The sequence below is a fragment of the Prionailurus viverrinus genome, chromosome F2 (genome assembly GCF_022837055.1).
Source record: "Prionailurus viverrinus isolate Anna chromosome F2, UM_Priviv_1.0, whole genome shotgun sequence".
NCBI lineage: Eukaryota > Metazoa > Chordata > Mammalia > Carnivora > Felidae > Prionailurus > Prionailurus viverrinus.
In genome coordinates, this window is record NC_062578.1 from 44,426,256 (window position 1) to 44,439,278 (window position 13,023).

The 13,023-nt window shown below is 47.4% G+C and overlaps 1 protein-coding gene across 4 annotated transcripts in view; it reads left to right on the forward strand.

Moving 5' to 3' along the window:
* The window catches only part of MATN2 (matrilin 2), a 136,958-nt gene that overhangs the window by 11,380 nt on the left and 112,555 nt on the right, over nucleotides 1-13,023 (forward strand). For all 4 annotated transcript variants that reach the window (XM_047842136.1, XM_047842138.1, XM_047842137.1 and 1 more), the window contains exon 2: nucleotides 3,228-3,398. In XM_047842136.1, coding sequence (XP_047698092.1) covers nucleotides 3,254-3,398 — 145 coding nt within the window. In that variant the 5' untranslated portion in view covers nucleotides 3,228-3,253. The remainder of the gene's footprint in view (nucleotides 1-3,227; nucleotides 3,399-13,023) is intronic.

The window sequence follows — 13,023 nt, forward strand, 5'->3', positions numbered from 1 at the left end:
TTATTCACCACATCTTGTTCTAAATGTTTGGATTTGAGTGCAAATATGTCAGGTTGGAAGTGGGCTTTGAGAACTTGTTGTATATATTTTGAAATAAATGAAGGTGGACTTGTATTTGGTCAGTTTGGAGGAAGAAGAGAACATTAACATAATAAATCACATATAAATAACACACTAATAATGTCATATAAAATATGATAAGTATCCAGGAACCTTGAAAGTAAATAGTAGGTTTAAGACCAGAGAAAGAGGCAAAATCTAGGTTTTTTTCCTTTTCTCAGAAGGAATCCTACAGTTAAAGTTATGACAAGGGAGGGGCACCTGGGTGGCTCAGTCGGTTGAGTGTCCGACTTTGGCTCAGGTCATGATCTCACAATTTGTGGGTCTGAGCCCCGCATCGGGCTCTGTGCAGACAGCTCAGAGCCTGGAGCCTGGAGCCTGCTTTGAATTCTGTGTCTCCCTCTCTCTCTGCCCCTTCCCTACTCATGCTCTGTCTCTCTCTGTCTCTCAAAAATAAATAAACATTGAAAAAAAATTTTTTTAAGTTATGAAAAGGGACCAATCTAGTAAAGAGTTTAATTTATTTAAAAAGTTGGGGGTAGTAGTTATCAGTAATAAGCCAGTATTCTCTGAAGCTTCACTGCTTTATCAGCTGTATAACCTTGGGCAAATTACTTAACTTCTCTGAGTTACTGTAAGAATTAATGACTTAATACATTTAAAGCATTTGGCCCAGTGCCTGGCAAATAGTAAGCACTGAATAAACATTTGCTATTTTTAAAATAAATTTAATGCGTAGTGAAAAGTGAGCTAGCTCTATACAGCAAGTGTGAAAAAATGTGGACTTTGAAGGTTCACAGGCTTGGGTTTATCTCCAGGTCAGTTCCTGAAAGCAATTCACTAAATTACTGGGTTTTTTTTTTTGTTTTTTTTTTTTAAGTTTTGGGAAATGGTCCTTGCCCTGGTCCTGCCCTCTTCCTGCCTCTGACGAGAAGATAGCTATGCCTTTTCATGAATTGACTTCTGGGGACTTGACTTGCAGCTAATTGAGTTTTCTGTTAATCAGAGAATTGGTAATTGGCCTTCTTACCCTGGGTTTGAATCTCTGCTTGCCACTTACTTTAGCTGCATGACCTTGATCAAATCACTGAGCTTCTCTGAGCCTCAGTTTCCTCATCTCCAAAAAGCAGAAGTAATAATCCTGATTTCTGCAAGATAGGTGTGAGAATTAAATGAAGTCAGTTGGGTGAAATCGCCAAGCACAAGATGAGGACTTAGTAAAGATTTTACATGCAGATGATGTTACTGAATTATTGTTCCTCCTTAAATATTCCCTCCTCCCCACCTAATTTATATAAATTAATAAATTGCTATGATACTTACTCTACACATAGAAAATGGGAGGATAAATTTAAACCTAGTTCCAGGACGCTGCCTTCTCCATGAGGTTTTTCCAGGCTGAACAGTCTTGACATCATTCACCATGTGGCCAAGTACCTTTCTCATCTCGTGTGAAGCACTGAGATTGGCCATCCTGTGAAAACCTGGTTGTGACCCTCTCACTGTCCTGCTTAGAATCCTTCTAAGCCTTTATGCCAGCTGGCCTCCAGCACCAATACAGAAAATGGGTAAAGGCAGTGCTATTTTGGTAGAGACAGTGCCCCTCTGGTTTGAAGGACCCCTTGCTCCTGTGGATACCTGAAACTCAACTCAGGGCTAAAATTCCTTATGCATCTGAGAGCTTCATGCTTAAATTGGGTTTGATCCTATTCTTCTCTGGTCCCCCAGGCCCTTTGCTCCTTTGCTTGTCCCCACCTCTCCATGGGTGCCAGGCACTATTCTCAATGCTTTAGTTATGTGTATCAACTCACTCAATTAACTAGTATTACCGCATCTTCGCATAAAGCTTGGGAGGTTAAGTAGCTTGCCCAAGGTCATACACAGTTAGTGAGCATCAGAGTCAAGGCATAAAGCCAGGAAGTTCTATGCCAGAGTCCAAGCCTTTAAGCACTACACCATGCTGCCTCAACAGATGTGTGTGGGAGGCAGGGAGGCTAGGAAGCTCACTCTGCAATGCTACATGAGGCCAGCCATATATGATTTCCTTGGGAAATTTATATATATTAATTTGTGCCATCCACTGTTATTAGACTGAAGGAATAATGTTACTTGTAATGTTCAGATATAATTTTTCCTTTTTCTTAAAATTTTTTTAGTTTATTTGAGAGAGAGAGAAAGAGAGAAAGCGTGTGTGTGCCCGTGTGAGTGAGGGAGGGACAGAGAGAGAAGGAGAGAGAGAATCCCAAGCAGGCTCTGAGCTGCCCAGTGTCTGACGTGGGGCTCAATCCCATGAACCATGAGATCGTGACCTGAACCAAACCAAGAGGTGGATGCCTAACAGACTAAGCCACTCAGGCACCCCTAGTTTTTCCTTTTTCAAATCCAAGATATAGAATGTGATTATAAATAATTGATAATAAACTTAATTGAGGAGAAACTTCAGTATATATATGTATTTTTCCCCTCAAGTTTTCCATTCGGTCTTACAGATACAAAAGTGATGAAAAATTTTAGTATGCATGCCGTCAGAGTATCCAAGGACCTACTAATGGAAGTTGCTAGAGTTCTTAAGGATCAAACACATAAATGGCATTGTTAAAAGTTTATTTATTTATTTTGAAAGAGCAAGAGCGGGGGAGGGACAGAGAGAGAGGGAGAGAGAGAGAATCCCAAGCAGGCTCCACACTGTCAGCGCAGAGCCCGACTCGGGGCTCAGTCTTACAAACCATGAGATCATGACCTAAGCTGAAATCAAGAGTCGGATGCTTAACTGACTGAGCCACCCAGGCGCTCCCACAAATGGCATTTTATTTTTTTTATTTTTTTATTTTAAAAATTTTTAATGCTTATTTATTTTTGAGACAGAGAAGAGCATGAGGGGTAGGGTCAGAGAGAGAGGGAGACACAGACTCTGAAACAGGCTCCAGGCTCTGAGCTGTCAGCACAGAGCATGATGCGGGGCTTGAACTCACAGACCGTGAGATCATGACCTGAGCTGAAGTCGGAAGCTCAACTGACTGAGCCACCTAGGCGCCCCACGAATGGCATTTTAAAGACAAGTGGCATGTCTGACACTGAAAAGGTGAAACAGCGGGTCTATAGCACCTAGAATTCAAGGATATCTGGAAATCTCACCCTGCTCTCTCCTCTTCTTGTGTTTGTCACAGCCTTGCCCCTCTTCCTCTTCTTGAAGATGGAGAAGATGCTGGTGGGCTGCTTTCTGCTGATCCTCGGACAGATCCTCCTTCTCCTCCCTGTTGAGGCCAGGGAGCGGCCTCCCTCGAGGTCCGTGTCCAGAGGGAGACACGCTCGGACTCACCCCCAGACGGCCCTCCTGGGTGAGTGTCGATGCCTCTGTCGCTGAAGCAGGAGGGAAGAGGTAGTTGAGGGCAGATGTCCAGGCTAGGAGGTGGACACACGTCAGTCGGGAAGCTCCTCCCTGGGACTCCTGTTGGGTGTGTGGGGAGGGGTGGGGAGCAGATCTCATAGGCAACGGGTGCATGGGGTTTTCCAAATGAAATCGCACCCTTCTATTTCAAGGCCTTTCGTTTAATCTCAGGTTCACGACTTTTCTCCAATACACAAGGAAAAGATCTGAAAAGGTCCTGGTGTACTTATCTGGACAGGGGTGTGATAGGAGTTTTTTATTGGATCTGTTCAGCTTATCTGCATGGCAGCATGGGGAAAAGAGCAGGCCGGCTTGTGGGAGGTGGGAGCGGCCACAGAAGAGAGGTGAGGGCACTGTGAGCCAGATCAAGATATTAAGAATAGAAAATGTCGGGCTTCTGTTGCGGACATGTTTTCTTCAGGTGAATCTTCCTCTTTCTCCAAGAGAAGGTAAAGGTCATGAAAACACATAGATATGGATAAATGGACCTGGTTGTAAACACGGGCTCTGGAAAGCCCAGGGTGTGGAAGCAATAGGAAGGTTGGCCAGTGGAAAGGGAATGGGTTTTGGCATAGACCTGGGTTCAAGTCCTGGCTCTGGTTACTTACCACATGTGTATATTTAGCCAGTGTTGTCTCTCTGAGGTTCAGTTTCCTCATCCATAGAATGGGAATATTAATGCTGACCTCGGAATATTTTTGTGAGGAGAAAATAAGGTAATACATGTAAATTGTAGGTATGCCATGAATGGTAGTTTAACCACAACTGTCATTTTATGAAGTCGTTCTCTGAAACTGTGTTTTATAGCTTGTGGGCCAGCTGACAGAATCGGACTCCCTACGAAGTCCATTGAGAGAACTACCCTATTGCCTGGTAGCCTCAGCATTCAAAATTATAATTAGAGACCAGGGGGAACCCCAAAAAACTTTGTTTTGAGAGGTTGGAATCCTCACTCATGTTAACTGAATGATGGCCCCCTGATTCTGGGCCTTCCATGTCTTTAGTCTTTTAAGAATCTCCATCTCCATAGTGACTGAAACGTAAGACTTTTGCAAAAATGGCAAGGACTGGAGGATGTTTACTACACTGAAGGGCTTTTTAAAAACAATTTCAAGGTGACAAATATGCCTGTCCATCTGTCTATCTATCTATCTAGATATCTATATCTAGATATCCATATATCCATATATCTATAGCTATACACACACTCACACACACACACACACACGGAGGAAGAGAGAGAGAGAGTGGAAAATGCCTGGCCCCTAGATCACCAGCAGTTAGGTTTCTGACGGGGCTTTCAGTATGAGCCACCACACACTTAGCTGGAAAAGCATCTTCCTCTCAGCCCTAAATACCTCCTCCCCCTCCCCAGCCACACACACACTGGGTCTTCCCTAGTTGTCAGCACTCACTGTCCTCTCCTTCACCCCAAGTTCAGGCTCTGACGTAGAAACCCCTTGTATTCTGACACAAGAGACGGCGTCCTGTTTTGCCAAAGGCATCAACCCCACATCCAGTTTTGCCTCCTGTTTCTCGTTTTGCCAGAGAATGCGCCAGGGACACGGAGGAAGATGGAGCATGGCACATGTCCCCCCCCCAGAGAGTGGCCAATGGCTACTCCCGGATGCTCCAGAGGGCTGCTTGACTCGTGAACGTGGTTCAGTGAGAGTCATGAAGCCGGAAGGGCAAACACCACAACTTTGGCCTGGGTCCTCGTGTGTTACCTGCTTTTGGTCTCCTTTGACAGGGAACGAAGATACAGAAGCCACATTCGTTGTAGTCCTTGCGCTGGTCATGTGACCTTCTCTTCATTCTTAAAATATGATGTCTGACATTTAAAAAAAATTTTTTTTTAATTTTACTTATTTATTTTTGGGAGAGAGAGAGAGAGCATGAGCAAGGGAGGGGCAGACAGGGAGACACAGAATCCGAAACAGGCTCCAGGCCCTGAGCTGTCAGCACAGAACCTGACGTGGGGCTCAAACCCACAAACCGTGAGATCATGACCTGAGCCCAAGTCGGTCGCTTATCCGACTGAGCCACCCAGGCGCCCCATACGGTGTCTGACATTTTACGGGCGTTTGCTTTTCTCGACTTTTTGTTTTTTATGTTCTAAACATTGCCCAGGCACATTTCACTTCTGTGGCAAATCATTTTGGCTGTAGTTATGGTATGCACTACATGCTGTATTTCACTAGCTGCTTACTTGCAAGGGTGGTCTGTGCAAGTTTAACAGAGAAACAGAATTGTTTCCTAGGGTAATTCTTCATTTGGGCTTTCTGATTTTTTTAAAGAGAAGATTATATTTTATGTCTAAATTCAAGTCAGGGTTCCAGTAACAGCTTGAGCCAATTAAAAAAAAAAAAAATGCAGTATTTATCTGCCCCTCCTATGCATGTTTCCAGGCTGCTCAGGTGGTGATCAGTGGTGATGTGTGACCACGTAGGCTCCTCCCGTACTTCATTCATCCATCTGGGGTTTCTGCTACTTGGCAGATGGGGGGGCTTTAGAAAGAACAACTGCCATTAGGAAGTAGTGGGGCAGACAGACATGTAATAAACACTTAAAAATAAACACTTAAAAAATATTTTACTTAGTTAATTCATTAATTAAAAAAAAATAAACCCCCGACATAACCCATAACATAAAATACTAGTATAAAAAAATGACATTTTCTAAATTAAAAAAAATAGTGAGAAGAACAGCACTGTTCTACGTTTTTATAAACCAATTTAATGTCTGGCTTTTAAAACAAATTTTAATATTTATTTATTTTTGAGAGAGAGAGAAAAAGCATTCACAGGGGAGGGGCAGAGAGAGAGGGAGACGCAGAGTCTGAAGCAGGCTCCAGGCTCGGAGCTGTCAGCACAGAGCCCAATGTGGGGCTTGAACCCATGAGCAGTGAGATCATGATCTGAGCCGAAGTTGGATGCTTAACTGACTGAGCCACCCAAGCACACCTAATGTCTGGCTTAATCAAAGGCAGCTGGATTCTCACCTCATCTAGTCTGTCATGAAATGTTGTTTTGGTTGGACTACATGAAGAAAACATGGCCTCACACAGATTTGTAGTCTGACAAAGGAAAAGCATTCTTTTTTTTTTTTTTTAATATAATTTATTGTCAAATTGGCTAACATACAGTGTGTAAAGTGTGCTCTTGATTTCTGGGGTAGATTCCCATGGTTCATCGCCTACATACAACACTCAGTGCTCATCCCAACCATCCCTTCTCAATGCCCATCACCCATTTTCCCCTCTCCTCCATTCCCCCATCAACCCTCAGATTGTTCTCTGTATTCAAGAGTTTCTTATGGTTTGCCTCCCTATTTTTCCCCTTTCCCTTTCCCCATGGTCTTCTGTTAAGTTTCTCAAGATCCACGCATGAGTGAAAACATGATACCTGTCTTTCTCCGACCGACTTATTTCACTCAGCACAATACCTTCTAGTTTCGTCCATGTTAGGAAAAGCATTCTAATAGCCTTTTCAGATAATCGTGGATATTCTTCTTTGATATGACACCAAAACTTGACAAATGATGGTTTCTTAAAGGTTAGTGGCAGAACCTAAAACCACATCAGTAAACTTTTTGCACTCTATATAATCGTGAGAGAATAAGAATATAAAAGGCAAACATTAGTGCTATTATGGATATAGTTCTGACCTCATGGACCCTTTGAAGTGCTCTCAGGGACCCTTACGGGTCCCCAGACCACACTTTGCAAACAGCTGGTTCAGGGCTGCATTCCTAGTGAAGGTGGGGATCCTCCCTGAGGATCTGAGCGGGCAGGGGGGAGGAGTGAGGCCGGAGCGTGGAGGTGGGACCTGGTCAGGCACTGGAGACTGCCATGCTTGTGAGGTGGGTGGTCTGAGCTGGAGACAGCCTGGGGGAGGGAACCAAATCACTTAGGGCAGGGGTGGGAATGCCTGGGAGACTTTAACACGGCAACAATGGTGATCACTGCTGACTCCCTGTCCGTTCACTGTGCCATCTGGACAGTCTCAGTCCTCATGGGCTGTGGCAAAGGGCAGGGAGAGCCTATACTTGCAGAGGCCACCAGAAAATGACAGAACGCATTCTCTAGCCCAAAGTCCCCTCCAGGCAACAATGCCAGCAGGTGGAATTGGAGCTGCAGGATGGGCCGTACCCAGAGAATAAGCCGGCAGAAGCCTCCAGAATCTTCCCCTCTGTACTCCTCCTTTATCAGTGGCCCACATCCCCTCCCAAACTCCTCACCTCCTCCTTAGGCCCCCTTCAAGGAGGGGCTAACCAGAGGTCATGTTGCCTCCACCCGAACTACCTCTGTCTTGCATGTGCACATTTTTTCTCTTTATTACTTGGGGGATGGGGGTGGGCCTGTCGCCAGGACAGCCACTGGATTCATATCACCCTTTTTGGAAACCTTAACCCACTGTACTCTTGACTGTCCTTATGCCTAGAGCAAGAGTACACAAACTGTCTACACTTCTGCCAGCTGGCTCTCCCTCTTTTGTCTTTTACAAGGTCTTGTTGACACGTGCATTCTTTTCTCAGTTTACCAATGTAGTCCATTTTATTTCTGCTAACTGACCTCGAAACATTTTCCTTTCCTTGTGATAGATTCCCCTTCACATCAGTAGTACACACGGAATTCACGTTTATGTTTTTTTTTTTTTAATTTTTGTTTTAACGTTTATTTATTTTTGAGACAGAGAGAGACAGAGATGAACGGGGGAGGGTCAGAGAGAGGGAGACACAGAATCTGAAACAGGCTCCGGGCTCTGAGCTGTCAGCACAGAGCCCGACGCGGGACTCGAACTCACGGACCGCGAGATCGTGACCTGGCTGAAGTCGGACGCTTAACCGACTGCGCCACCCAGGCGCCCCTCACGTTTATGTTTTAAGAGAGAGTGTTTCAAGTGGGAGGCAGAGATTCTAAAGGAGGCTAGCCCCATAGTACAGTTAACAGGTGGTGGGAGCTGAACCACCACTCCCCCAGCGAACGCACACATGTGCACACACACGCACACGCTCTGCTAGGGAAAATTCCAGGGGTCAGAGGTGTTCAGGGATACAGGCTACAGAATTCAGTGAAATTTAACAACAGTTAACTTACCAGTTAAAAATAAAGCTAATGAAGACAGTCTAAGAACTCATAGCATACAGCCCCAAGTTCTGTTCCTTGGAAATCACAGTGCTTATAAGGGACTTACTTCCATCTTTGCACACATTTCCAATTAAATCTGACATCAAAATATTAGTAAAAATGCAATGTGTTTCATATAAGGACCCGAAACCTTCTAAATTAGCCCCATGACCGAAGGAATTGGCTGGCCAAGAGAATTAAGTGTAAGAATGTCCTACTCTCTGTTGCCAATGGCAGTTTTTGCCTACGTTGATAATTATTCACATTTTCAAGTGTTGGCTGCCAGTAAATGAATTTCCACATCCTAAAACAATCCTCCTAATTGACAAGTGTTGGCACTCCCGGTGAGGGAGGAAAAGCACATGCCAGAGGCCATCAGAGCTTTTGGCTCCTCAAGTGACAGACCCATTGAGGCCACAAATCCTACATGCCCTGAAGCCACCTTATCACGATTTGAACTTGTGTCTCATTCCCTGTGCTTTCAGGGGCTTTGTACACTCTCTTTCTTCTACCTGGAATATCTTCCCTTAGCGGAGGCCTGTGCATCAGCCGGGGCCAGCTCTTCCCTCTCCCAACCAGGTGGGACCCTCTTGGCCTCAGCCACAGACACCGCAGGTCCTCTCCCAAGGTGTCAACCCCATCTGCCTTGTATTTCTGGGGGTAATAGTGGCACCCACTCAAGATGGATTCCTATTCTAGTTATTTTTCTACTTGTTTTTACCACTAGACTACAAACCTTTGAAGGTAAAGACTGTTTCTCACGTCTCACAGCACCTCTGGAGGCTACTCTCATTTACTGAGCCCCTGCTGTGAGTTGGGACCTGCTAGCTCATTTAATCCGAGAGAAAAGAGATAAAACACTGCAAGGTGGTTACTGGCTTATCTCATTTGCAGAAGAGGAGGCCCAGGCTCAGAGATGTTAAGCGATTTGGCAAACTTGTCAAGGCTTCTGCAAACCCAGAAAGAAAAGGTGCCCACTGCCACCCCTCTTAGGGAGAAGATGCGCGGCTCAGGGGAAGATGTGTGTTTGAACAAAGAAGAGGGCACCTCACCCTCGAGCTTGCTCGCTGACCAGGAGTTTTTGAGCAGGCCATGAAATGCCCATCCGCATTTGGAGGTGCTGCTGCTTCTGCCGGTTACCCCGAGGTCTGCGGACCTCAAGGCCTGGCACTGGTCCGTCCTGTCCTCGGGAAAGCTCAGTGCTTGTTGATCGACTGAGAGGATGAGATGCACAGATGGCTGATTTCATCCCCGTTTGGATGCTTCTGGTCTTGGTTCCACTTCTACTTAGCAAGTGACACTGGGCATGTCGCTGTGTCCTGCAGTCTGTTCATCTACAAAGGGAGGTGGTTGAAGTCCGTGATCTTCATGTCTCATCTAAGGTGTGATGACATCACTGATTCCGGGCCTCCCAGACGCTCCTTCTCTGGCTCTTGTGGTGAAACGCCCACGTCGATCCTTGGCTTTCTTCCACTTTCTCCAGGTGGGAGAGCCAAGACGGAGCCATATTCTGGAGACTGAGGGGGCAGAAGTTTGGAGACAGAAGAGGTGGGGCAGTAGAATCAGGTAGGAGGGTGGGAGAGGGATGAAACAGCAGTATTAGGCAGAGGGGTGGGATAGAGTAGTAGGGTCAGGCAGAGAGGTAGAGGGGACAGTAGGATTGAGCTGGGAGCAGAGGTGGGGAGGTAGGATCAGGCAGGGGTGTTGGGGGCAATAGGAGCAGGCAAGGGGGTTGGGTGAGGCAGTGAGATCAGGCAGGGGGTGGGGGGTGGGGGCAGTGAGATCAGGCAGGGGGTGGGGGATGGGGGCAGTGAGATCAGGCAGGGGGTGGGGGATGGGGGCAGTGAGATCAGGCAGGGATGGGGGATGGGGGCAGTGAGATCAGGCAGGGATGGGGGATGGGGGCAGTGAGATCAGGCAGGGGGTGGGGGATGGGGGCAGTGAGATCAGGCAGGGATGGGGGATGGGGGCAGTGAGATCAGGCAGGGATGGGGGATGGGGGCAGTGAGATCAGGCAGGGGGTGGGGGATGGGGGCAGTGAGATCAGGTAGGGGGTGGGGGATGGGGGCAGTGAGATCAGGCAGGGATGGGGGATGGGGGCAGTGAGATCAGGCAGGGATGGGGGATGGGGGCAGTGAGATCAGGCAGGGGGTGGGGGATGGGGGCAGTGAGATCAGGCAGGGGGTGGGGGATGGGGGCAGTGAGATCAGGTAGTGGGTGGGGGATGGGGGCAGTGAGATCAGGCAGGGATGGGGGATGGGGGCAGTGAGATCAGGCAGGGATGGGGGATGGGGGCAGTGAGATCAGGCAGGGGGTGGGGGATGGGGGCAGTGAGATCAGGCAGGGGGTGGGGGATGGGGGCAGTGAGATCAGGCAGGGATGGGGGATGGGGGCAGTGAGATCAGGCAGGGATGGGGGATGGGGGCAGTGAGATCAGGCAGGGGGTGGGGGATGGGGGCAGTGAGATCAGGCAGGGGGTGGGGGATGGGGGCAGTGAGATCAGGTAGGGGGTGGGGGATGGGGGCAGTGAGATCAGGCAGGGATGGGGGATGGGGGCAGTGAGATCAGGCAGGGATGGGGGATGGGGGCAGTGAGATCAGGCAGGGGGTGGGGGATGGGGGCAGTGAGATCAGGCAGGGGGTGGGGGATGGGGGCAGTGAGATCAGGCAGGGATGGGGGATGGGGGCAGTGAGATCAGGCAGGGATGGGGGATGGGGGCAGTGGATCAGGCAGGGGGTGGGGGATGGGGGCAGTGAGATCAGGTAGGGGGTGGGGGATGGGGGCAGTGAGATCAGGCAGTAGGATCAGGCAAGGGGGTAAGGGGGCACTGGGATCAGGCAGCAGAACAGTGGTTCTGAAACTTTATTGCACATCAGAAGCTCCTGAAAGGCTTGTTAGAACACAGACTACTGGTCCCTGAGCTCAGAGTATTTGATTCAGTAGGTCTGAGTTGGGCGCATTTCTGGAGATCTCCATTTGAGAACCACTGTAGAACAGAAATCTAGAAGGTGGGGTGGGGTGGGGGGATGGGCAGGAGGCAAAGATCTTAAGGAGGAGATGCTGTGGGGCATGAGCCAGAAACATTGCGGGATGAGTAACGTCTGCTAAGAAACTGCAGTTGGAGAAAATAAACTGTGGGCTGGGCCCACCCCTTCTGAAGCTTTGAAAATAAGCTGCTGGCGATTTTCTACCCCGGGGTGGGGAGATGGCAAAGGTGGGCCCCCAGCCTGCATTGGGAGCCGGCCTCTTACAGCAGAGTGAGTAGCACACATCTGAACCATCAAGTGGCTGGTGTGTGTCTTTGTCATCAGAACTAATTACACTGAAGGTTAATGCGTAGAGCTAATCAAATTGTTTTAACTATAGCAAAGGCTTTTCAAAAATAAAATCCTTTGAAGTAAAATCACACCCCCCTCTTCAGCCCTCCACAGCATCCTCTGCTTTACAACTGCAGCTGGAAACAAGGATTCAGTGGAGGGGCTGTCATGGCTGCTGCTCAGCCCAGAGGCATAAAATGCATCGCTTGGGGCGCCTGGGTGATTCAGTCGGACTTAAGCCTCCGACTTCGGCTCAGGTCACGATCTCACGGTTTGTGAGTTCCAGCCCCACGTCAGGCTCCGTGCTGACAGCTCAGAGCCCAGAGCCTGCTTCAGATTCTGTGTCTCCCTCGCTCTCTGCCCCTCCTCCTCTCGCACTCTGTCTCTCTCTACCAAAAATGAATAAACGTTTAAAAAAAGATCTTTAAATGCATCTCTTCATGCCTCTGCTCTGTTTTATATATAAACTAATGACTCTGTTATCATTCGTGTTTAATAAACTGCATAAACTGAATTCCTCATTCCTATCTTGTAATTAACATTGGAAGAATTTTTTTTTTTTAAGCATAGTATGTGACTTCCAATAAGCTACAAAGTTAAAAGCTTTCCTAGCCAATGGGGAAAACAATGATTTTTTTTTCCCTCCTACAGATTCTCTCTCTCTCCTTCTTTCTTCCTTTCTCTTCTCTTAGATTCTTTATCCCCTTCTTCTTCCATAACTCTCCTTTATCTCTCCCTCTTAAATCTTTCCCACCCTCCCTCATTTCCTTCTTCAGTTCCAGGATGTTCTATTCTCAGCTTGCCCATCTGTTTGGCAGCTGCAGTGTGCGTGCCTGGGGATCACGGTGGGGGACATCCCTCTCTGTGACTGACATAGCCACTCTTCTTTTTTCTTTGATGGCTTGTCCTCTTGGAAAGGCAAGCCATACAGTCTTACCCCTCTGGCCAATCACGTCCCAGGTCTCCCTCACTGACGATAATAAAGTAATGATAATGAGGTCTATCTTTTTTTGGGTGGGGGGGGTCATCTACTATGTGTCAGGCACTGTACTAGGTAGTTCCCAGTTTATTCTGCATGGTATTATTATTCCCACTTTACAGATGAAGACATTGAAACTTACAGAGGCTAA